The 24,888-nt window shown below is 37.8% G+C and overlaps 1 protein-coding gene across 2 annotated transcripts in view; it reads left to right on the plus strand.

The window, feature by feature from the left end:
* The first annotated feature begins 3,116 nt into the window (after positions 1–3,116).
* Positions 3,117–24,888, plus strand: part of abca12 (ATP-binding cassette, sub-family A (ABC1), member 12) — a 70,788-nt gene continuing 49,016 nt past the window's right edge. For both annotated transcript variants that reach the window (XM_072715231.1, XM_072715233.1), the window contains exons 1-15: positions 3,117–3,323; positions 4,185–4,267; positions 6,009–6,102; positions 6,958–7,108; positions 10,184–10,308; positions 11,837–11,913; positions 12,747–12,920; positions 14,228–14,421; positions 14,909–15,027; positions 16,641–16,705; positions 20,920–21,074; positions 21,639–21,766; positions 22,077–22,207; positions 22,337–22,486; positions 24,445–24,650. In XM_072715231.1, coding sequence (XP_072571332.1) covers positions 4,199–4,267; positions 6,009–6,102; positions 6,958–7,108; positions 10,184–10,308; positions 11,837–11,913; positions 12,747–12,920; positions 14,228–14,421; positions 14,909–15,027; positions 16,641–16,705; positions 20,920–21,074; positions 21,639–21,766; positions 22,077–22,207; positions 22,337–22,486; positions 24,445–24,650 — 1,838 coding nt within the window. In that variant the 5' untranslated portion in view covers positions 3,117–3,323; positions 4,185–4,198. The remainder of the gene's footprint in view (positions 3,324–4,184; positions 4,268–6,008; positions 6,103–6,957; positions 7,109–10,183; positions 10,309–11,836; positions 11,914–12,746; positions 12,921–14,227; positions 14,422–14,908; positions 15,028–16,640; positions 16,706–20,919; positions 21,075–21,638; positions 21,767–22,076; positions 22,208–22,336; positions 22,487–24,444; positions 24,651–24,888) is intronic.

The raw sequence follows: 24,888 nt of genomic DNA on the forward strand, positions 1-24,888 counted from the left end.
TACTTTTATACCCTGGACAAAATTGTTTAATTGCTTAAATATTCCAAAAGTAATTAGATATGGAATACTAAAAAGATCATTAAGCTATACACTAGTGGACTCAATTGAGGAAACACCTAGTTCTTTTTGACATTACACTTTAAAAATTACTACACAAATATTTGCATATAAACAAAGAATGTTACAAAAATCATAAAATGGATGATTAAATAAGTAACTGGAAAGTTCTGCAGTCTCTAAAAACTGGCCACTACTGTATGTATCACTTGTAAGAATATTACAACTGAGAAAGCAGTGACAGCCATTACCTAGGGAAACTGGGACTAAGGGACTTGCTCAAGGGACCAATGGTGAAATCATTCTACTGAGCACAGGATTTGAATTTCTGATTACAGGCACAGCACTCAAACCTGCAGAGCTGTACACTGGCTCCCCAAGAGATCAGAATGGAAAAACTGGGGATTGAAACCAGGACCACATACACACAAAGCATGTTCTCTCCCCACACACCATTAGGAATTAACAATGGAAAACAAATCAAAGAATGACTGTTACATGAATGACTCCTTTCGCAACTAAAACAAAGAATACAAACAATAGCAGGCACATTATTTTCACAAGAGTTTCACGGTTCATTGACTGGGCTCAGCTATTTTCATGCTGACGTTCACCATGAAAAGACAACTATGCCACACCTATTATTTCAAAAATGCTTTATTATGTGTCTATCAAGTACCATTCTTGCACAAACAGGAAAATGCTTTTCGCCAGACAGTCAGTAGCCTTGTGCATTGTAAATTTTTAATGGAAACTACAGAACAGTATCCCTAATACATTTAATAAATACTGTACATTAAATTTAATAAATTGCTTATTTTGGTTATGCATACAGTAACTATGTGCTTCAGTATTCTGTGGGGTGACCCTTTCCAGTGGCTCTAACACTGTCTCACAGTTTACTATTAAGGCTCAATAGCTTATAATATAGCAGTGCTGTTTCGCACCCTCAGGGTTGGGGGTTTCAGATCCCACCTCTGCTCTGTATGTGTGAACTTTACATATTCCCCTTGTGTCACATGGGTCTCCTCTAGGTCAGTGTCTCCCAACGCGGTGCTCAGGGACCCTCAGACAGGTAACTTTTTTTGAGGAAGCATGACCCAAGTTGGGATGCTTTACCTCAGATTACATCTATGAAGGTCTGTAAACTCTTAGTCTGATTCATGGCATCCTGCCATTCCTCTTTGACTTCTTTTCACTTATTCCTACAATTATTGAATGTAACCTAATGATTTTGCAGCCTGTGTGGCATATTAATTACACTGTAAAATTATCTCTATGTTAGACAGAAAGGTGGGTTTATTTATAGGTGAACTCAGATGAAATCTAAAATAAAATCAGAAAACCCCATAGTTGTCACTGAAACTGCATTAATATATCATCATGTGTGTGTGAGTATATATATATATACTCACACACACACTTATAGTTATATATAAAGTTATATAATATATTATATAATTGTAACAGACGCACACCAATAAATTGACAAATGAGTGAAACAGAAAATTGTACTTTTTTCCATGATTGATTGATTGACTGATTAATTAATTAATAATTTCCTCCCATTTTCCCCATAACCCTCAATGGTTCCTTGGGGTGCGTTCTGCACCCCCTGCCCATTTCTATGGCAACTACCATGTTGTTATTAAAATTACAGCAGTTATCCTCTAGGACATTGTAAGTGCACCAGTTTTACATACGGTCATGCCGAAAATGATAGAAAAAGTGTTGACGTCAATTATCGCTGGCATACTTTCTTCGGGGGTGCAAAATGCACCCCAAAAAAAACTTAATTTATGACAGATGTCTGTGGAGATTCTCAGTTATCCAGGCCATGGTTATCCTAAAAAAGGGTTATGCAATAGCAACTGGACTTTGTTTTTCATAGAAGAAGTGTTGCACTCCATCCAGAGTGCTTTCTCAATTCTGACTGACTGGTTGGCATAGCAGGTTGATGAACCCTGTAGAATCCTCAAGTCGTTAGCACTAGATGGTCACCTGTGGGTTGTTGTTGTTCCCCCTGGCTTTCATGTGTTTCACTGATACCACCTGAGGCTGAGCGTGAACGACTGTGGAAGCGTCTGGGCAAAGTTGAAAGAACTGCAAGTCCAGTTGCTATTACATAACCCTTTTTAGGGTTAATTAATGACATTGATATGATCGACAAATTCAGTTAATTAGTGATAATTGCTACTATAATTTTTTATGTTATTATATTCTAGAACATTTTCGGATATTAAAAAAAGTCAGCCATTTTGTTTTGTTTACATTTCAACTGTTAGAAAAGATATAACACCATGGCTAGGTATTCCACAGCTGAAGCTCTTCGACACATTCTGCAAGAGGATACAGTCGGAATGTGCATTATATGACCAGTCCCCTCTGCTGCCCCCCCCCAACGCCCGCAACCCCTTTAACTGCACTATCTCACTGCGTAAGCTGTGCAAGCATCATGCAGTTAACTAATAAATGTATCTTAACTTTAGTTAATTGAATTTGAGCTTGGTACCATTGAATTATATATGCCAATGGATAGGGGTGCAACTTGAACCCCAAGGACCTGGAACGTAACTTTCTGACAAGGACCCATTGAGGGATAATCAATCAATCAATTATTTTAATTTATTTAATTATTATATTAATGATCCAATTAACTAAACTGCATGTCAGATCAATGGCAACAGACCTGACATGGGTAGAGTATGCAAACTCTGCACATACAGAGGAGGCAGAATAACAAATTAAAACTGTACTATACCCACCTAACCACAAAAAACCATAAGTTCATTGTAATATAAAAATTATTAATTCCTGTTTGTAGTCCGTTGTATGGCGATGCAGACGAATGTGTTAAGGTTTATTTTTTTCCTTAGGTCCTAAGTCATTCATATTGCCCCGATCCTTCGTTTTTCAGTAACCTTTAAAGGATGGTGAGTTATCGTACTCTGCTGTTGTATAATATGAGTATTTGGAGCTTGTGGCAGTATTGAGTATGATATAGTTATGCGGAAAAGGCAGTCTACAGACAAACGCTCACAACCACAGATAATCACACCCCTTTTAACTAACATAACAGAGGCGGCAGTACTGTCGCAATAACTCATTTTGTAATATTTCTTGAGAGCTGTGTGTCTGCTTTTCTTTCATTTTGGAAACTTTATTAAAAGCAAATTCTACTTCGTGATACGTCAAGACATGCTGTCGTCGGACTCAACAGACCTCGTTGGGTGTCGCTGACCATTTCCCTCAAGGAAGTAAACTCGGTAAATCCTATCTCATTTTGTTTAAGATAGCAAATATTAATAGAATAAGATATTCTATTAATATTTGCCTTTTCATTTGCAGAGAACCGGGAGCTTATTTTTGTTTCAATTAATGATTAATGTGATTGCTGTTGATTTTGGGCATTTCATTTACAAAATCGAAACAAACATACGAATTTGATTTAAAGGTGATGTTAACATTGTAAGTTAAAATAATCGATTAATTGACACGAAGTTACCTGAACTCTCATTCCGGGAGGTGGGGGGTTGGCACATTAAATATTTCGGATTTCAGGGTATATGCCACCTGTCCCCCCTGCCTGCGCCCCTGAGTGAATCATGTGAAACGTGGCCTTATACTAAAAAGTACCGGTATGAATACATATCACATATCTGAACAGAATGGAATTTGGTTTATGGTATAAAACTTTTTTTTTTAAGTAGGCCTATTTGCTGATCTTTCGTGCGATGGCCTTCATGTACAATAATAGTAAATTAATTTAAAATTTATAGTAACATTGGCCACTCATTTGTAATGATTTTATTTGTGAAATCATATTAGGTCTATTTGAATTCAGTCATACACTTTGTACTCTGAGGGTACAAATACTTGTCACTAGGGCTGTACCCTCAAGTTGTACCCCAGCAGTAGGTAAATGAGCCTTTTAAGTTCAGACTCTGATGAACATTTATGTACCATTGACGGTACATTGACCTTAATTGTACCTTGAAGAACAAAATTGTACCTCGGTTGTACCGTTATTTGCTGACAACTATTGAGAATGAACTGTAATTAACAGATGTTGATTAGCATTACAAATTATGGTTAAAGGTAACGGACGTTTCTCTGTGTGTTTGTAGCTGTCCGTCCTCAAATGGCCAGATTTTTTCAGCAACTGCGACTTCTGCTTTGGAAAAACGCCTTGAGCGTTTATAGGCAGCCTGTAAGTAACTATGCCATCAATCTGTCTTTCTATCTGCCTTCTATATTAACTGAAATCAGCAGAATTTTTAATGATTAGATTATTGGTATTTTAATTATGTCTATGTAATTTTTAACCATGTTAATGTGCTGACACAATTAACATTTTATGTTATTTAATAATTCAAAGACTTTTTTTCTTATGAAATCTTAGGTTTCCTTCATTTATTTTTTTAGACCTTTAGTTGGTTGAGACACAACAGCTCCTAAAATTTCCCCTTATTGTGTGGCATTGTGGCTCAGTAGGTAGAGGTCTGCGACCTAATTCGTATTGAGTTTCATACCAGGTTCGGGTCGGTTTTTTTATTTTCGGGCTCGGTCTGGTTTATTTATTAAAATATGCAAATCGTCATTTGCGTTCGGGAAGTGGGACATTTGCTTGTTCGCACTATGAATGCCGCCACCTAACACTCTTTCTCCCTCATTTACTAGCTACATAACAAGTCCAACTAGCGATGGAAGAAATATATGGAATGCCTTCGGGATATAAACCGTGAGACAGAAGTGTTAGAGTCGCTGGAAAGTTGGTTTAATACTGAGTGAATTAAAATGACTTTCTTTTTCCCGTCATGTTTTCTGTGCATGTAGCATTAGCCTTGGGTAGCTAGTCAGAAGCACACGGATTACTACACGGTGTTCTGTCGAAAAATACTACCTATCGAGACGTGCTATCGAGCCTTTCTGCGCATATGCAGTTCCACCGTCTTGGGATTAGGGTTAGGTTTTAGGGGTTAGGGTTAAGGTAAGGTTTTTAGGGGTTTTGGTGGGTTAGGGTTAGGGTAACAGTTAGGGTTAGGGCTATCGATTAGCACTACGGTAGCATTTTTCGACAAGGCAGCATATATCGACAGAACACACGGCATCAAAGTAGGCTTATCAAAGTAAAGTTAAAATAATAAAAAACTAGATTGACATATATTCCATGCCAATTCTACACATTAATTTTAATTAGAATACATGTTAACAACATGTTAACAACACATAGTTAACGTGTATTCTGCACATATTCTACGTGTTAAAATTCACCAGTTTTTGACCTGTTTGATGTTCCATAAGTTTAAGACATTTTGGCCCCGAGGCCTTCCATATTTGCATGTTAGCTTAAGACAACATGTAAGTTCAGGCATTTATGACCCTTTTGGAGTTCCATAGCCGAAAGACTTTGTATCATGACTCTAGACATGATACAAATTGTTGTTGTGTTTAGAGGGTAAAAAAATGACATGTCGAGATGTATTCTGTCAGTTTATACCCCAACAGCATTCTGTAGAGTTGCAACAAGAAGGTCTCCGTTTATGCATATGAATAATATTTCCACGATTTCGGTTTCGGAATTTTGAATTGCTAGTATACTGTTCCAGCCGTGTTGGGTACAGTGTCAAGGTCGGTCGGGCTCGGGCTTTAATTTCAGGCCTGCACAGGACTCTAAGTAGCACTCTAGAACCGAGGTGGGCAATCTTATCTGCAAAGGGCCAGTATGTATGCATGTTTTTGCTGCAACTCCCTAATTAGGTCACTAATTACAGGACTGATTAACACCCAGGGTGTATCCAGCCATGCTGCTTAAGATATGATCCAAGCTCCCCTGTGATGCTATCTAGGATAAGTGGTTAGAAGATGATTGAAAAATGATACAAGAAGTTTATGAAGAAGAAATGCAGTAACAGTATTTTTTCATTCAGTATTATATATTTTTTTTTCAGGTCTGGTCTCTGGCTTTGATAATATGGCCCCTTATAATCTTCATTATCTTGGCCATAACCCGATCCAAATTCCCTCCAATAATGAAAAACCCATGTGAGTACAAAAGGAAGCTTTTTTGTTTGTGTGAATTGACTGAAGATGGATTTAAAAAAAAAATTCTGCAGTATTCTGTTGCCAATAGACATACAGTTCAACTGTCTTTCTGTTAATTGTGTTTACTGTAGCTTATTATTTGTAGCTTTACAGTGTGATTGACTAAATATGGAGATATTTTAAAGTACTGTAATAAATATTCACACTTCATTACTACAGGCCTGGTTTGAGCATATTTTTGCCCATGGTAACAGCTTACAGGGAAAGATTCTGACTGCTTATGTTCATTACCAGTGGTTTATTTGAAAACATGATACATTGATATTGGTATTGTATTCAGCATTAATTCACAATTTTATTACTAAATGGTCAGAGTAATGGCAATCAATGAGTAAGCCTCAAAACAAGTTACAAAAAATTACAAGCTTAAACTCCCAATATGCAAATTTTATAAATAGGTGCATTTATATTTGAAGCCCATGGCTGTCCACCAAGAATGGTTGTGTGTTTTACAATTACAAGTCTTTTTGTCTCAAACAGGTATTTTAATCATGTGCAAAAATACATATGCCCCTAACTCCACAGACCAAAATAATTTGTAGCTTAAATAAATACTGAAACAATGTCTTCTTCCTTTTTGTAATCTTCAGTTCAGTTCTTTGCAGCACCACTATATAGAGCATAATATACAGTAGATCATGTAACATTTGGAGGGAAAAAATGAATTATAAAATGAGAATATATTTGGATAACCGCTGTTCTGTCTTTTTTGGTAAATTGTTCTGTCTTTTTTGGTAAATTGCATTTAATGGTGATTTCTTAATATGACCATAGATGATTTTTTTCCACCTGCAGGTTATGTGGCCCCCCGGAACCTTCCCAGTGCGGGGTTCTTCCCCTTTCTGCAAACTCTGCTGTGCAGCACCGATAGTGTGTGCGCCAACAAATCCTATGAACCGGTCAGACCGATGAACCGCATGTTTGGAAATTCTGAGGATTCTTTGAGGTAGGCTTTCCCATGTAATCTTTTAAAGATTGCAGTTGCATTTTGTCACATTTACTTATGTATATAAATATTTTAATATTTATGACTATTGATGGTGTCTTTTTAGTACAGGACTAAAAAGCTTTATTGCACATTAAAAGAAATTAAAAATGGTCAGTTGGTCTAAAAACTGACCTGTAATTTTATTAAATTGTTGCAGAGGATCTACTAGGAACTACTGTATCTCGACCCATTGTTATATGCTGTCATTTCTGGATTATCACTGAATTAAAGATGATTCAATAAGACACTTTTTACATATCTCTGATCTGTGTACATGCAGCAGTAATTAAGCTTTATTACCACTTTATAGAAGTTTTTCCACACAGATAATGACAAGTTTAAAAAGTCAATATTTATGTAAATATTAATTTGAGTTAATAATATAAAAAGACATTCTGATTAAATTAAAACAATTAAGGAGATAATAACAGACATAAACAAAGCTGGTTGCAATAGTGGATACCAGAATACATTTGCTAATGTTTTTGAAAGTATGTATGATGTAGCTGAGCTATATAATTGATAGATGAAGAAGATATGAATACTTTGGCCATTTAAATCATGTGGGTTACATTTAAGGCTAATTATTTATGAAAGTGCATTTCAGATATCGTTTTAACAAAAATAAAAAAAGGGGCAACAAAAATCCAGTGGTTCTCATTACAACTGCTGAATTAATATCAGCCTTAGTTATCAGATTAAAACAAAGACTGAATTTTGGTCTTCACTATACCATGTTAAAAATAATTGTGCCATTTATCTGCTGGTGGATAGGGATGTTTATTAATAAATGAGTAGCAAAGGTAACAGCCATTATTACATGTCATTGTTACACAACATGCCTTTGCATTTCTCTTGCTTACAGAACAAAATGTTAGTCATTTCATTTTTTGGCATGTCAACTGTTGAACTATGCACCACTAGTAGGGGCGGACTGGTAGGTGTGCCCAGTGACTCGAGGGCCCCCCTCTGGCTGCATATATCACATGTATGCAAAGCATTCATGAGTAATAAGGCACTGATAACATGCATATTACATAGGCTTCTGGCATGCTACTTTCATGTCATCTTTTAATTATGTTTTTTGTGTATTTAACAAAAAAATGCATGTTTTTGGAATTTGTTAACTACTGGAGTACGAGATGGGTATGATATTTGGAGCCTACTTAAATGCAACTACTGCAACTGGCCTTGGCAGGCCCTAGGTGAGAATTTGTAAAGGGGAGGTGTGGTCCATTTTTACCCCAGTGTCCAGTATACAGTTGTTCTGCCACTGACCAATAGAATAGAAAAGCTGGATTTTTATACTATAACTGACATTAAAAATGATAAAGGTCAGCTTGTTAGTCATATTTATTTTCCAAACACAAACCAACCCTCCCTGCAAACCTGTTTCTCTCACGCGAGATCAGAGGTTGATGACTCTTGTGGAATGCTTGTTATCCACACTGTTTTTTTGTGACTGAGTTAGTGCCGTCAGAATGAGTACATGTTAAAGATGGGAAGTTAGACATCAAAGTGTATGTGGAAATAGTCTGGCTTTGTCAATTTAACAGAAAAGTATACTCTTCTTAATTTTGTTAGTCACAATAAAACCTAGGTAGTATCACTTTAAGCTACATAAAATGCCTTTGTATGTCTTCAAATCCTATTTTGAAGGAGACCTAATATATAACAGTATATAACATAATAAGGAGACCTAATATATAACAATAATAACATATAATATAATATAATTAACTACATACTGTCAGGATCTGTTTCTGCGATGTCTGGTCTTCCCTAGTTTGGCCAGTGGGTGTCACTGGTCATCCTGTTCTTCTCTGTGTTTAGTATCTGTCACAGTCCCTAGTGTGTTCCCATGTTTCCTGAACTTCCACGTGACTGAATGGTCCCAGCTTGTAGCTGAGAGCGATGCTCCCAAACTGTTATGGGTTTGATGTTGGCCGAAGACCAGTCTCAACTATTGTTGGACATTTTGTCTTTTCTGACCCAGAACTCTAATCCCCATGTTAATTGTTTCAGTATTGGTTCTTGTCTTGGTGCCATTGTTCTTGTTATCCCTGCTTGTTTCAGGTTTTGTATTCTGCATCCCAATTCCTAGTATCTCCTTGTGTTTGCATCCTTAGTGTTTAGTTATTATGACTCTCACCTGTGTCTTGTAACTCCTAGTCCCAAGTAATTCTTGTCTAGGCCTTGTTACTTGTATATATATATGTACCTGCCCTTGACTTGCTCCCAAGTCAGTCAGTCAATGTGCTTGCATGTACTGCCATGCGTTTCATTCCTGAGGCCTTCTTCCCTCTGCACCCCAAATGTGTTTGGTATTAGCTTTTCCATCATGTTTATTTTAGTTGTTAGTTCTTGTTTGACCCATGTGGTACCGTTTGTTTCCATCCATCCATATTTATATATATAATGAAATTCTCTCTGAGTCCGTAAGCTGCACCTTGGATCATCCTTCTATCACACAAACTTAACCTAATATACTTTTATTTGCATATCAGATTAAAGGCTAATCAGTGTTTAATAATTTATGATGAAAATGTGTGCACATCATTGTGAGGCACACTGGATGCATTTCTGGGTATTTTCTATGCTGAAAAAATCAGCACGATGGATTTTTTTCTTTTTTCATAACACTTACAGTGTCAACCAGATTTTTCCTGCTTAGTACACTGTTAAAAATTGTATTTACTTGTGCCTTTGAGGGTACAATTACTTATTACTCGGGCTGTACCCTCAAGAGTCTGATAGTTGTACCACAGCTGTAGGTAAATGTATCTTTTAGTCTAATTTAAGGTACAGAAATCTGAAGAACATAATTGTACCTTAATGTTATTTGGGGAACAAAACTGTACATGACTGTACCCAGTATACAGACACAGAAATCTATTTATACAGATTGACATGCTTACATTTTTTTTGATACCTGAAATATATTTCTTGCCCATGCTATTTTGTTGACATTGTCATTTGTCCTTAGAAAAACATGACAATCTGTCACCAGATCTCTTTTTTTGTCTCTTCTAGGGAATCACTGCTGCCATTCAGGTCCCTGCACCTGGACAGTTCTCAGAAAGGAGGTCTAGTTCGTTCTGCCCTGAAAGAATTTTCTGACAAGTCACAGATTGTGAAAATATGGGATAACATCATAAGTACGTCTTCAGTCTCTAAATTTGTAGACTGCACAAAAAGACTGCATAGAAATTCATTCAACAAGTACATATTACATGCGTTTTTTATATGTCACTTTTTAAAGTCCCCAAACCAACTGTTTGTCCTGAACAAGCTTGTGGGGGAGGGGTGTGGATTTTATTCTAGGCAGTGTAGGGCAAAAGGTATAGGATGTCAGTCCATCCCAGGGCACATACCTACACATGCTGACACACTACAAACAACACTTAGCATGTCTTTGAAATGAGGGAGGAAACTGGGTCATCCAGAGGAAACCTAACAAGAGCTCCATACAGATAACAGAGACAAGATCTGTACCCTGAACTCTAAAGATGTGAGGGAACCGTGCTAGTTTTCAAGCAACATTGCTTTCAGTCATATTCACCCATTCACATCGGTTCACAGGCATAAAAGTTCATGGTGTGATTCCCCCACTTAAAAAGTGTGCACCAGATACAATTTGGGATGAATTCGGGATGCATTGTTTCTAACACCTTTGCATCGGTAAAATCGGATTTTTTACTACAGTAAAATCCACTTATAACAGACTTCAAGGGACCTGGAAAAATTTATATCCAAAGTTCGTTATATCCAGAGTTGCTATATGCCCAGAGGACACCATTTACTCTTGCCACACCCCAGACACACTTATTATATTATATTGTACATGTAGTAATCCAACTTTACCTGACCAGATGCGTGACTATTAATAATCCCGACTACGTATCTGTGCTGGATTTCACTGGAGCCTGCATGTCCGTTATAGCCGAACAAAACTACAGCTAAAAGCGGCCCTGGGGACCAAATTGTTTGTCCATTGTAAGCAAAATTCCGTTATATCCGTTATATATATAGTCATTATATATCCGATGCTTTTTCTGCATGTTCTTAAAGGCGCACGGCCGGCACCAGCGAACCTCGTCTGTTATAGACGATATTCCGTTATATACGAGTCCACTATAACGGGATTTTACTGTATATAATTATTAGCGGAGGCCCTATGTCTTTATTATTTAGAAATGCAACCAGTAATTTTATGTTTAGGTTGATTCCCCTTCTCTAGACTGTTTCTCAAGATCACTCTCTGATCTCTAGTTCCCCTCTGCGGTCAAATTGTCTGTACCACATTGAATTGCATAGCATCATATTCTTTTGAATAGCATTGAATTGTGTTGAATCACATTATGTTGAATCAAATTGTATCAAAATGCACTGCATCGCAATAGGGGTGAATCATATTATATTGCATTAGTAGTTCCTTCTTATCTATCTTTGTATCGGATCCTTGTATTGCAGCAGCCTAAGTTATGGAGATGCCTATCCCCAAGTCATATACTAAGTTTAGTTTTGGTTACTTCATCCATCCAAAAGTACTAGTTAAGTATAAGTTACTTTATGATAAGTTCTGAATTAACCAAACTGACCCATTAATTTCAGAGAAAAGTATAAATATGATGTACTCAATTTTTAAAGAAGTGTAGCACTGATTTTGAATGTTTTGTTTTTAAGATTCCAGCCAGGAAGATCCATTAAATTTCACATGGACAATCATGAATGTCGTTAACAACACCATTTTGACAAATCAGGTGGGTCATCTGGATAGTTGCCTCTTTTTTTATCATCACTTGCTGTGTCAGTAAGCCTTCCTATGTATATGTGTGTGTGTGTATATACCCACACAATGGTACCTTGTAACATGAACTTTATTCATTCAAGAAGGCTGGTCGAGTTGCGATTTGGTCGAGGTCCAAGTTGTATTTCCCCATAATAAATAATGTCGATGAATTTAATCCATTCCTGCCCCCCAAATGATTGCCTATTTAAACATATCAACCCATTTACAGTCAATATAAAACTGTGAAAAAGCACACATACCAAGAGAATAAACATGAAACAAATGAGCACTTTACCTATATTGAGATGAGCTGATGGCATATGTAAGTGTAAGGTGGAGGGTGTAGGGGTTATTGTTTAGAAGAGGAGACGCCGACAAATTTTAGCTGGTCTGTTTTATTTTGTCATGTTCTGAGTTTTTGGTCGAGTTGTGGATAGCTTTTTTTCAACCAACCCGTTCGAGGTCCGAATCAGGTTAAGAGGCTTTCAAGTTCCAACGTTCTACTGTGTGTGTGTGTGTGTGTGTGTGTGTATGTATAATTCTGGCAACTCTGTCAAAAATCTTGGTGAATTCCTGCATATTTCCATAACGAAAAATAAAGTAAGGTCGGGTGCGGGCAGTCGTGGCAGGGAACTTGACAGACCGATTGTCAGTTACTAAAACTGGTTCTTGACCTGTGACATAAGCTTTTATCGATATTCTAAGCTATGTACAATAGAGTAAATGAATTAAAGCATTAACTGATTCGTGCAAAATGGGAAAAATACTGTGTCTTCACAAAAGTGTTTGTTTCTTTTCCCGAAGGAGGTGCTGATGAAGGACTCTGTCAATATCCTAAAGAAATATCTTTGTACTGCAGTCCTATCTGCCCTCAATTCATCATACCAAAGTTCTTCGGATCCCTTATCCTTTGGTTTGGTATTCTTCTGTAATTCCAGTGACACACTTTTGGAAGCATTCCTGCAAACTCTGAACCAGGTAAAGTAGGACCAATGTAATAGCTTGAATATATTGAACTGCCACAGTGGTGCAGTGGTGCAGTGGTCAGCACTCTTGTTTCACATGGGTTCAAGTGTTTGCCCTGGTGCCAATGTATGGAGTTTGAATTGGAGTTGCCTGCCTATCTGTATGTGTGTGTGTGTGTGTGTGTGTTTATGTATATATGTAAGTATTTATTACATTGTAATAAATGTTCCCACGGTGTTAGTTAAAACCAGTTATTTTGACCTTGTGGGGAACTTTTTTCAGTTCCCACAATGGAAATCTCTATTTTTAAAAAAATCTGTGAATGCAATCAAAAAACTAAAAACGCCAAACATCTTGTATCTTGTTTGGCTTCTTATGGTTAAGGTTAGGGCTGGGTAGGGGTAAAGATTTTCATACACTGTCAATTTTTTTTTTTTTTTTACCAATTTGTACCTTTGCTTGTCACTGGGCCTGTGCAATCATGGGTCAGCCAATTGTACATTAACCTATGGCTAGGGTACAATTGGCAGACCATACAATAGGGTACAGCCCCAGTGACAAGCAAAGGTACAAATTGGTACTCATTTATTCTGGCAGTGTAGTTGGGATTAGGGGTATGTCAATAAAAATGAATGGAGAGTCCCCACAAAGATATAGATACCTAATCTCTGTGTGTTTGTATTAGGTTTATATTATCAAATGTCCCCCACAATGTAATAAAAACCTGTTTTTTTTTTACATTGTGGGGGACCATTTTTCAGGTCCCCACAAAGATCTGTGACTGCAATCAAAAAAGTAAAAATACCAAAACACTCATTTGTTGTTTGGTTACTTATGGTTAAGGTTAGGTAGTGGTTAAGGTTGTCATGTTGCGATTACAGTTTCCCCGTAGAAATGAATTGGAGAGTTCCCACGAAGATATATTTACTGTACAAACCTGTGTGTGTGTTTTCATGTGCCCTGTGATGGTTTGGTGCCCCAGAATCCCTGCCTTGAGTATGTAGCTTCTGAGATAGACTCTGTACCTCCATGACCCTCCGCAGGATATGTGGGTATAGAAAATTAATGGATTCTGTATAGGTTGAATACTTACGTTGCTTTACATGAATGTTTCTCATTATACAAATACATAAACACAAAATTCTTTATGAAATCATATCTTAGCTGTTATGTTAGATGTGTCATCCATCTTTCCAAAAACTCATACACTTATCCAGGAAATGGTCATAGTGAAATTTAATGATTAAAAAAGAATACAGTAATTTTGAGATTTTGCGTGACTCCTTTGTTTTTTCATTCTCTGTATCCTGTAATTTAAGGTGGCATCCAATCTGCTCCTCACCAAACCTATGGTGCTGCTGGAGGCCATTGAAGAGGGAATACTAGCATTTGAACAAGTGCAGTCAGACAGTTTAATCTGGGATGCCCTTCTGGGCCTGCCTGAGCTTTTCATTCCCTCCAGTGCAGGAGCCAAGCTGAATGAGGTGACCATGCTGCTGAACACCATAAAGAGGTACGGCATGAGAGAGGGCACATGTTCTGCCATTAGAGTTTTTAAATGTGTTTACACTGTGCCACTAACCGTTGATTCTTTTATTCACCTTAGATTCTTTTACTTTATTATAGAAGTGTTTCCTTGTGAAGTATGAATAAGAATACAAGCTTTTATGTCAGCTTTAAAAAGCAGGCGTGGTGCCCGCAGAGCCTCTTCTCATTTAGCACGATTTTGACATTGCACCTGCTAGTAAATGTTGCAGGACCAGTTTGTCAAGGGTGTTAAGAGTCTATTTCACAGTAGGTTTGTGTGTATTTGTGTATATGCCAGTTTGTGTTTATATGCAAGGTTAAATACATGTATAAATATCTAAGTAACGCTGTGTCTCAAGCCTTGTTTCTATGGCAGTAAATTAATATGTGTGATTGTGCATGGAAATGCATAACCTGTGTTTCTGAAACACTCCATTAAAACCCATTGTTTGCCTTTGTTTTCGGAACTTTAGGACTGCAAACACCATCCAAAGAAACATCCCCCAAATTAAAATTCCTGTTTCTATGATCAACATGTCCATAGATGCTGTTACCAACATCTTACAGTACATCCAGACGTGGTCTAGCAAAGGTATGGTATGCACAGTGTAGGTACAGTGTATCAGCTGTGTAGACATTGTGGCAGCCGAAAACAATACATGTGACACTTGAATACTGTTCCCCAAAAAAATTTATCATTTCAGACTGCTGTCTGAGTAAGCCACCACTGATGTCATGATGAACAGCTACTTCACTGGTTACCGAAGGAGATATGTTGTCATGATTAAAAAGTAAAAATTCTTTGACAAGATGAATATGCAATAGTGCTGGTTAGGGGAAAAATCTGGTGAAAAATTGTAGTCAAACCCTTCCACATCGCAGGGTGTAGGAGTGCAGACCGCTGGCGATCTGGAAATTTGTTTCCCTTGGCGAGCGAAGTGAGATGCAAAGACGGCAAAGATGGCTGTTAGGTATAATGTGAGAGGCTGTCATAAACACACTTGGTGTCCTCCAAACCATAATATTCCCATTTAATTTCTTATGCCAACCTCACTATATATCAAAACAGCAGTGGGGAAATTCAAGATGCAGAAGGGTCAAATGTATAAGGGTAGTGGGAAGCCGCTAAAACAGAAGCAATGACATGACGAGGAGGAGAAAGTAGTTTACAGGTTAAAGGGCCAGTTCACCCCAAAACTGAAAAAGATACAGCCAAGGAAGCTCTCAATCGGTTTCAGAGAAAGAAAATAAAGCTGCTAGAATGGCCCAGTCAATCACAAGACTTGAATCCAGTTGAAAATCTATGGAAAGAACCAAAGATCAGAGTTCATAGGAGAGGCCCTATAAACATCAAGATTTGAAGACAGTTTGTGTGGAAGAATAGGCCAAAATCACACCTGAGCAATGCATGCGACTAGTTTCACTATACAGGAGGCGTCTTAAAGCTGTCATTACCAACAAAGGCTTTTCTATTAAGTATTAAATAAATTTCAGTAAGCGTGTTCAATACTTATTCCCTGTGTCATTTCACTTTATTTCACATAACTTAATCTATGTACTTATTTGTTTTGATTTCTTTGTATGTGTGGATTACTTGGGTTGTTACCGACATCTGGTGTAAATTTCATGTCAATAGATCCTTTAGAAATCTATTTACTGAGAAAAATGTTGACGCGTTCAATACTTATTTTCCCCGCTGTATGTTTTTGAGGGGCTTTAGAGCTATCTATCTAAGGTTGTTTGTTCTGCTGGAAGTTGCCTAGCTTTGGAGCTGTTGGTTGTAATAATGTCGGTCTTCTCTCAAATATAATGGGACTGAAAGGCATTCTTTCCGTGGCATTTAAAGTGATGAAAAAGAAATAAAATTGAAAAATTCAACAGCAATGTCTCTTACCAGAAATCATGACCCGGTTACTCAAGATAATCCACAGACTTTGTAGTGAGCAGTTTAATGCAGGAACTATTTTTATCTGTCAAACTCCACACACCAATCCTATAAGATCTCACGGGGGTGCTCGTGCTCTATCCACTGAAAAAAAATGTTTTAGATGGGCTGGAACAACAACCTAGTTTTGGGGTGAACTGCCTCTTTAACATTGTATGGGAGTCAGAATATATGTCTGTAGTTTCTGGTGCCCTCGTCTTCCTCTTTCTGTTTGATTCCATCTAATGTGAAGAAACTTTTTCTGTATTTTTCTTATGCAGGTGTTGATGTACCCCTTAGTGAAGGCTTCAGCATGGTCAATACGGAAAGTGCTCTAATCCAAAAGGTATTCTCTCTTACTACAACATGTTTCTAAATATGTTTAAATATCTGTTAATTGATAATATAAGCATAAACTACAGATCACTCATATATTTATTGTGAACATACAGTTCTCTGCAAAAGTCTTAGGCAGTCAAAGAATATTGATCTTCGTCTTGGTGTAAAACTTTGATGCCTGTCAAAGAGTGTCAGCTTAGGACAGGGGTGTCAAACTCAATCGCATGGGGAGCCAAAACTCAAAGCACACTTTAGGTCGCGGGCCGAACAGGATAAACATTTATTGAACAGACTAAAATGTTTTTTTGAACATAAATATGAATCGAAACAGACAGGATATAATATTATTCCAAAATAAATAAACTTAAATTTAAAATAACAAAACGTTTTGCTCCCCATGAAAATATCTCCTGTCAAAATTATACAAATTCAAAATATGAATATGCTGCAAAAAAACCTGAAAATACACTGCTCAGAAAAATTAAAGGAACACTTTGAAAACACATCAGATCTCAATGGGAAAAAAATCATGCTGGATATCTATACTGATATGGACTGGGTAATGTGTTAGGAATGAAAGGATGCCACATCACTTGATGGAAATGAAAATTATCAACCTACAAAGGGCTGAATTCAAAGACACCCCGAAAATCAAAGTGAAAAAATGATGCGGCAGGCTGGTCCATTTTGCCGAAATTTCATTGCAGCAACGCAAAATCGTACTCAGTAGTTTGTATGGCCCCCATGTGCTTGTAGGCATGCCTGACAATGTCGGGGCATCCTCCTAATAAGACGCCAGATGGTGTCCTGGGCAATCTACGCCCAGTTCTGGACCAGGGCATCACTGAGCTCCTGGACGGTCTAAGGTGCAACCTGGCAGATGGACTGAAACATAATGTCCCAGAGGTGTTCTGTTGGATTTAGGTCAGGCGAGCGTGGGGGCCAGTCAATGCTATTAGTTCCTTCATCCTCCAGGAACTGCCTGCATACTCTCACCCCATGAGGCCGGGAACCCAGGACCCACTGCACCAGCTTAGGGTCTGACAATGGGTCCATGGATTTCATCCCGATACCCAATGGCAGTCAAGGTGCTGTTGTCTAGCCTGTAGAGGTCTGTGTGTCCCTCCATGGATATGCCTCCCCTGACCATCACTGACCCACCACCAAAATGGTCATGCTGAACAATGTTACAGGCAGCATAACGTTCTCCACGACTCTGTCACATGTTCTGAGTGTGAACCTGCTCTCATCTGTGAAAAGTACAGGGTGCCAGTGGCGGATCTGCCAATACTGGTATTCTACGGCAAATGCCAATCAAAGTCCACAGGGCCCACTAGAAGACGTCGGGCCCTCAAGCCACCCTCATGAAGTCTGTTTCTGATTGTTTGGTCAGAGACATTCGCACCAGTGGCCTGCTGGAGGTCATTTTGTAGGGCTCTGGCAGTGTTCCTGTTTTGGGGGTCGTCTCATTGATGCCCCTCTAGTGCACTTGTTAATTTCATTAACACCAAAGCAGCTGAAACCGATTAACAACCCCCTCTGCTACTTAACTGACCATGTCAATATCCCAGAAGTTTAACTGACTTGATGCTATACTCTGATTAAAAAGTGTTCCTTTCATTTTTTTGAGCAGTGTATAAAGAAAAATTGTGCTTTTAAGTGAAAGTTTAAATAATAACAAATCAAAACATTCCATTTTCTTTGCTCATATGCCATTCCGTGAGAGCTGTATGCTTGGCATCAAGTTCGTTTATGCTTGGTGTAAGGTTCTGTGTTGTGGAGATGCTCTCTCAGCCACATTAGCTCCACGAATAAGACACACGGGTTTACCGGCAATGTCGGTAAACATATGTGACGGGTTCACCCATGCAGCGCCATTCTACCGCTTCCGCACGCAACATCATACACTGAGACAGCCAGGCAGATCACAAGCTCCCTTTTATTTGCTGCAATAAATGTAGACAGTACAGTGAAGTCACGGTGGTTTCAAACGGACTCAGGATAAAACCCTTTAGATAATGTGGACAGAAGGCCGTTAGCATGCTCATCAAACCTAAAGCTATCGATATACACATATATCGAGGAGTCATCTCAAGGTAATGAGTTTAATACACCAAACACATTGCATAAGAAACCATAGCTTCTGTGCACTTTTAAGCTCGTAAAACACAGTCTTTCCCGGACCCCTTGCAAACACTACCTACCCGTCCAATATCCATACTTGCTTTGGGCAAATTCGCGCGATTTCCCATCAGCAACACTGTACCATGCTACCACTAGCCGGCGCCTTTGCACCATTTAAAATAATTTAATCAAGCGCTTCTCTACTCCGTCACACATATACTCAGCCTCCCACCGGTTATGAAAGGCTCTGTTTTCAGAATCAACTTTTCTCTTGGACACTGTTAGGGGCTAGCTTTAACTTGAAATTAGGGTTGTATACATCAACAGATGCTTGTTTGATTTGACTTAATTGACGCGGGAATGATCGCAGGTAGTCTATCGTTTGGTAAGGCAGCAGTTGCGCTGCATTATAGGATTTGTAGTTTGTGTGTTATCGGCGCTTCATATCGCCGGGCCATTAAAAAAAAAAAGATATACAGTATAAAATGATCTTGCGGGCCAGGTATAATTGTAGGCCGGGCCGGATGTGGCCCGCGGGCCTTGAGTTTGACACATGTGGCTTAGGCTATTTGAAAATGTTGCAGACTGTTGCAGTAACCATCCCCCCTTGAATTTTTTTGACTCGGCCACTTTACCGTGTTTGGATAATCAATGTCCCATTGAGTTAATTAATCAATCAATAGATTGAATCATTTTTTTTGTTTAATTAAGTAACACATGGAATTGTTGAGATTCCACAAAAAGAGGATTGGGAACTGAAGCGGTGTTCATCTGAGAATGGAAGAATTTTTTATTTCTTACTGTGCTTTTAACTTGCATGTGTTCTTTTAAATAGTGTTTTTAATATACACTTACTACCTAGATACATAGCCTTAAACATTTTGTTTGTCTGCCTAAGATTTTTGCACAGAATTAAATATCTGATTATTTAATAACACATTTTCAAGGTAGAATAAAAAAAATGTTTTGTCATTTCTGTCCTAGTATTTTTCTTCTTTTCTGTTATTCTGAAGTTCTGTCAGCAGCACTTTTGGTCACGTTCAAAAAGTAGTAGTTACGGAATACTGAAATAATTTATTTCTTAGATAAATGCCTTTTATGTACCAACAAATATGCAGTGTGTGTGTGTGTGTGTGTGCGAGCGGGTTTACCTATCCTTATGGGGACATAATGTCCCCATAATGTGATAAATACCCACTCTATTTTATAAAAATCGGTGACTGTCATAGTTAGCGTTAGCATTTTTCCCATTGAAATGAATGAGCGGTCCCCATAAGGATATGTTTACCCTACATGTGTGCACCCGTTTGTGTGTATTCCAACAGCTCTATTGCAAAGTGAAAAGTAAAATGTATATAAGTAATAAGTAATATATAAGTAATAATATACAGTATAAAAAATTTTTTTTTTTAAAAATGTAGTACAATTTGTTATGGAACTACTTAGCTTTGCTATATTTATTCTATGAGTGAATTGCAGAAGTAAAGACAAAAATATCTTTAAAAGGTCACACCAAAGCATTTGGTAAAACCGGATTTGGCACATTGTTCTGTGACTGAGCCTCACGTGTTACCAGTCGTACTATATTTGCCCTGTCGTGACAGTTTTATCTTGACTCAAAATACCACTAAAGAGCCCTGTAATTGTATGCTTCTGGACATTTTTTTCAGATCAATTTATTAATGCTGTCAAAAATGTTTTACAATGCAGCATACCCCAAACTACGTATTATTGTCTTGCTCTTTTCTCCCTCTTTAGTATGTCTCTCTCACCCCACCCAAGCTTTCTGTATCCTTTCTCTTCTAATCTCTCTTTTGAGCAATCACTGTTGACAACAGGGTATTACTCCTGTTTGAGATTGACAACAGGGTATTTCTCCTGTTTCTGTGGGATTGATGTTATCACCTGCAGGTGCTTTACCTGTTTCTCTAGTAGCCACTACACAAGAACTGGCTTGTACATTTGCAGAATAAAATCTTTGTCACCTTACCTCCTTGTTGTCTATACAACAGAATTGTGGCTCTGCTAAATGTAACCTATAATTTAGTGTTTGACCTTTGTATGAATGTGCATCTGTTTCATGTACTCTCTCTGCAGCTGCTGCGTCCGTGGAACAGTGAAGCAGCTTCTACTGGCGTAACCTTTACCACAGGGCTGTTAAACAACCTGCTGCAGATCTACGGCTGGAGTGTTCAGAATTTCACTGAAAATCCAGACAGCAGCAACCAGCTGTATGGGGGCCAGGAGGAGGAGTATGGAATCATATGCTAGCCTAACAATTACCTTTCACAATCGATCAAACATGATCTTTTACACTTCTGATCTAACCCATGATTAAAAGGATTAATAAGGACTCAGATGACCAATTTTGCTGCTATTGTGCTATAAGAAAGAGCGGAGTGTATTAAACATGTCCTTTATGTGTGCAATACAAGTAAACAAACTGTATATTAAGGAAATACATTGTACAAAGAGACAGTAATTAATTTTAACAATAATATGCATGACTTCAGCTCTTTTCCATTTTGTAAATAATAGCTGAAAAACCAAGTTTGGGTTACATAGTAACTGTTAATTGATGGATAGTGATGCCAAGTAGTTTAGCCCATTTAAACATACATATGCATTTACATATTTCTATAAAATATTCTGCAACCTTTTTAATGTGTTCTTCATGTATAATTTTAAATATATCTGTAACCCAGTTTAACTTTACAAAGTTTGGTTGAATGAACAAAAAATACCTGTAAATGTTCATAACTTAAGAGGTGTAGGATATTATGATGGATAACAACAGTTAGTGTGTCTTCTTTAAGGCTTCTTGGCGTGATATCAACACTGAAAATGCTGGGGGGGCTCCCAGGCTGGTCGTCTTTGAACACCTTCCTCACAGGCAGTCACATCTCTATGGATTTGGCCATACAAACTTTTGACACTCTGAGAGGCAAGTCAGACCACTTGTATTGTATTTAAGCACATTTCTGTAAGTTTCACATATATTGGCTAATGTGTACACGTTTATGATGGAGAAGCTTTTTTAAATTATAAAAAATTAATTGCTGATCCTAATTACAGTCACATCTTTTTGTGTTATGATGTTCGATTGCTAATATTTGTATTAAGTGTTGTATATGCATGTCTGTCATATATGATCGGTCAGCTTTTACCTGGCAACTGGAAGGAATGAACATGTTAAGTAAATGAATACTTGAGTGAATACTACAGTATGTGGAATGACCATTTTTACTAACCAGAGCAAATGGATTTCCTGCTGAGTGAGGCCCGTGGCATTCAGCAGGTGTTTGGGCCGGTCCTGCCCAATGAGTTCCAGGCAAATACTTGGCTGTTGGGACTCCCAAAGGCCATAGTGAAGACCATTGTGAAGGTAGTAAAAATGTTTTTATACAAGTAGACATCTAAACATTTATTCAATTTGTGTTTTTTACAGAGCATTACTGTTCCCTCTTAAGATAATCTGTTTTACTTTAACTGTTTCTAAATGTCCTTGTTACAGGGATCCCTAAATTGTAGTGATGTCATCAGTCAGTGGTCCTCACAGTCCAGTCTGCCTTCAGGGGACTTAGTCATGTGGGAGTTACTCTTTTGCAACAGGTCCTACTTGCCAAATACTCTGCTTGCCCAGTGGATGCCATTGGTGGAGAAAGTAAGTAAGGGAAATACACTAGACAACATTGTTGCAGATAGTTTTATAGATTGTTATCTTCAGATGAAACATATCTTTCTAAATCATCTGAATTAAATTAAAAGTGGTCTTGGTTCTGTGTGCATTGGCACTGCATATTGATGATTCACCCACATGGCAAATCTCGATAGTTTCTTTGTATTACTTTTCACTACATACTCCTGCCATTCTTTCATGATTCCTTTACATTGATAATGGCATAATTATGTTGTGTATGTTGTGGTTGCAGCCTCAACAAATTCCATACTACAACAAAAACAAAGTCGTGACACTGTATAAAATGTGAATAAAAACAATATGCAATGATTTACAATTCATATAAACCCATATTTAATTGAAAATAGAACAAAGACAGCATATCAGATGCTGAAACTGAGAGATTTTATTGTTTTATGACAATTATATGCTCAATTTCATGCCAGCAACACATTTATAAAAAGTTAGGACAATGGCTTCTTTACCATTGTGCTGCATCACCTTTTCTTTTAACAACACTTTGTAAATGATTGGAAAAGAATAGTTGCTGGAATTTTGAAAGTGAAATGTTGTCCCATTCTTGCCTGATACAGGCAAGGTCTCCTTTGCTGTATTTTTTGTTTCATGATGCACCAAATGTTTTCAGTGGGTGACAGGTCTGGACTGCAGACAGGCCACTCTAAGACCCGGACAATTCTATTACAGAGCCATGCTTTTGTAATATTCGCAGAATGTGGTTTGATCTTGTCTTGCTGAAATACACATGGCCTTCTCTGAAAACGACGTTGTCTGGATGGCAGGATTTGTTGGTTTTGGAGCAACAAATCCTGCCATCCAGACAACGTCGTTTTCAGCATTCATATATTCAGCATTAATGGTGCCCTCCCAGATGTGCAAGCTAGCCAAGCCATGGGCACTAATGCACCCCCATACCATCACAGCTGATGGCTTTTGAAATGTCCGCTGATAACAATCTGGAGGGTTGCTCTCCTCTTTAGCCTGGGGGACACGATGTCCATGATTTCCAAAAAGAATCTGAAATTTTGATTCATCAGACCACAGGACAGTTTTCCACTTTGCCTCAGTCTACCTTAAATGAGCTCGGGCCCAAAGAAGTCAAAGGCATTTCTGGATCATGTGTAGATATGGTCTCTTTGCATGGCAGAGTTTCATCCTGCATTTGTGGGTGCAGCAATGAGCTGTGTTCACAAACAGTGGTTTTCAGAAGTGTTCCTGAGCGCATGCAGTGATTTCCACAATAGAACGATGTTTGTTTTTGATGCAGTGCCACCTGAGGACAGGAAGGTCACGGCTATCCAATATGGGTTTTCAACCTTGTCCCTTGTATATAGACATTTTAATGATATTATGTCCTGTAGATGATGAAATTCATAAATTCCTTGCAATATTACTTTAAGGAACATTATTCTTAAATTGTTGCAGTTGTTCTTTGATAGAGTGGTGAACGTCTCCCCATCTTCACTGCACAGAAACTCTGTGTGGGGCCATTTTTATCCCCAATCATCTTACTGACCTGTTGCCAATTAACAACATTTTACTTTCAAAACACCAGCAACAGGTTTCTTCAGTTCCCAAATGTTTACAGAGTATTGTTAAAAGAAGAGGTGATGCAACACAGCGGTAAACATGCCCCATCTCAACTTTTTTGAAATCTATTGCTGGCATCAAATTCAAACAAATAACATTTCTCAGTTTCAACATGTGATATGTTGTTTTTGTTCTATTTTCAATTAAATATGGGTTTATATGATTTGTAAACTATTGCATTCTGTTGTTCACATTTTACACAGCATCTCAACTTTTTGGAAATGGGGTTGTATTAATTGTAGTTTTAGTAGTTTTTCTTTTCTTTAAAAAAGTATATTTTCTGTAATTCAATTTATGCTAAGCGAAGCACATATCTTTTTGGATCTTAAACCTAGGGAAACAGGTTTTTGGAATTGCTCCAGACCCCTGAGGAATCTGGCATCAATGTCACAACCATCCTGTCAGACTTGAAAAATCTCAACAGCAGCTATGAGCAATTTTCTGCATCTTTGAAGCAACTATATGATGCAATGAATGAGCACAACTGGACAGCCTGGAATCCAGGGAACACCACAGTAAACTGGCTGACAATGTTCTTAAGGTCTGTTTTGCAAGTAATAAAAATAAAAAAATAATGGTTTGTTTGTAATATGCATTCAAGAAATAGCAAAATAATGACAGCATGCTAGAATAACAACACAAGATCTTCTGCATGCTGTGCAGAACATTTTTTCCCAGCTATGTTTCTGTTTTTCTCCATACCTATAAAAGAGTCGAATTAGTGAAAACCAAATTCATGAATAATAGCAAAGCAATATTTTTGTGGTGAAATTTCATAA

This window comes from Paramormyrops kingsleyae, chromosome 1 (assembly GCF_048594095.1).
Source record: "Paramormyrops kingsleyae isolate MSU_618 chromosome 1, PKINGS_0.4, whole genome shotgun sequence".
Classification (NCBI taxonomy): Eukaryota; Metazoa; Chordata; class Actinopteri; order Osteoglossiformes; family Mormyridae; genus Paramormyrops; species Paramormyrops kingsleyae.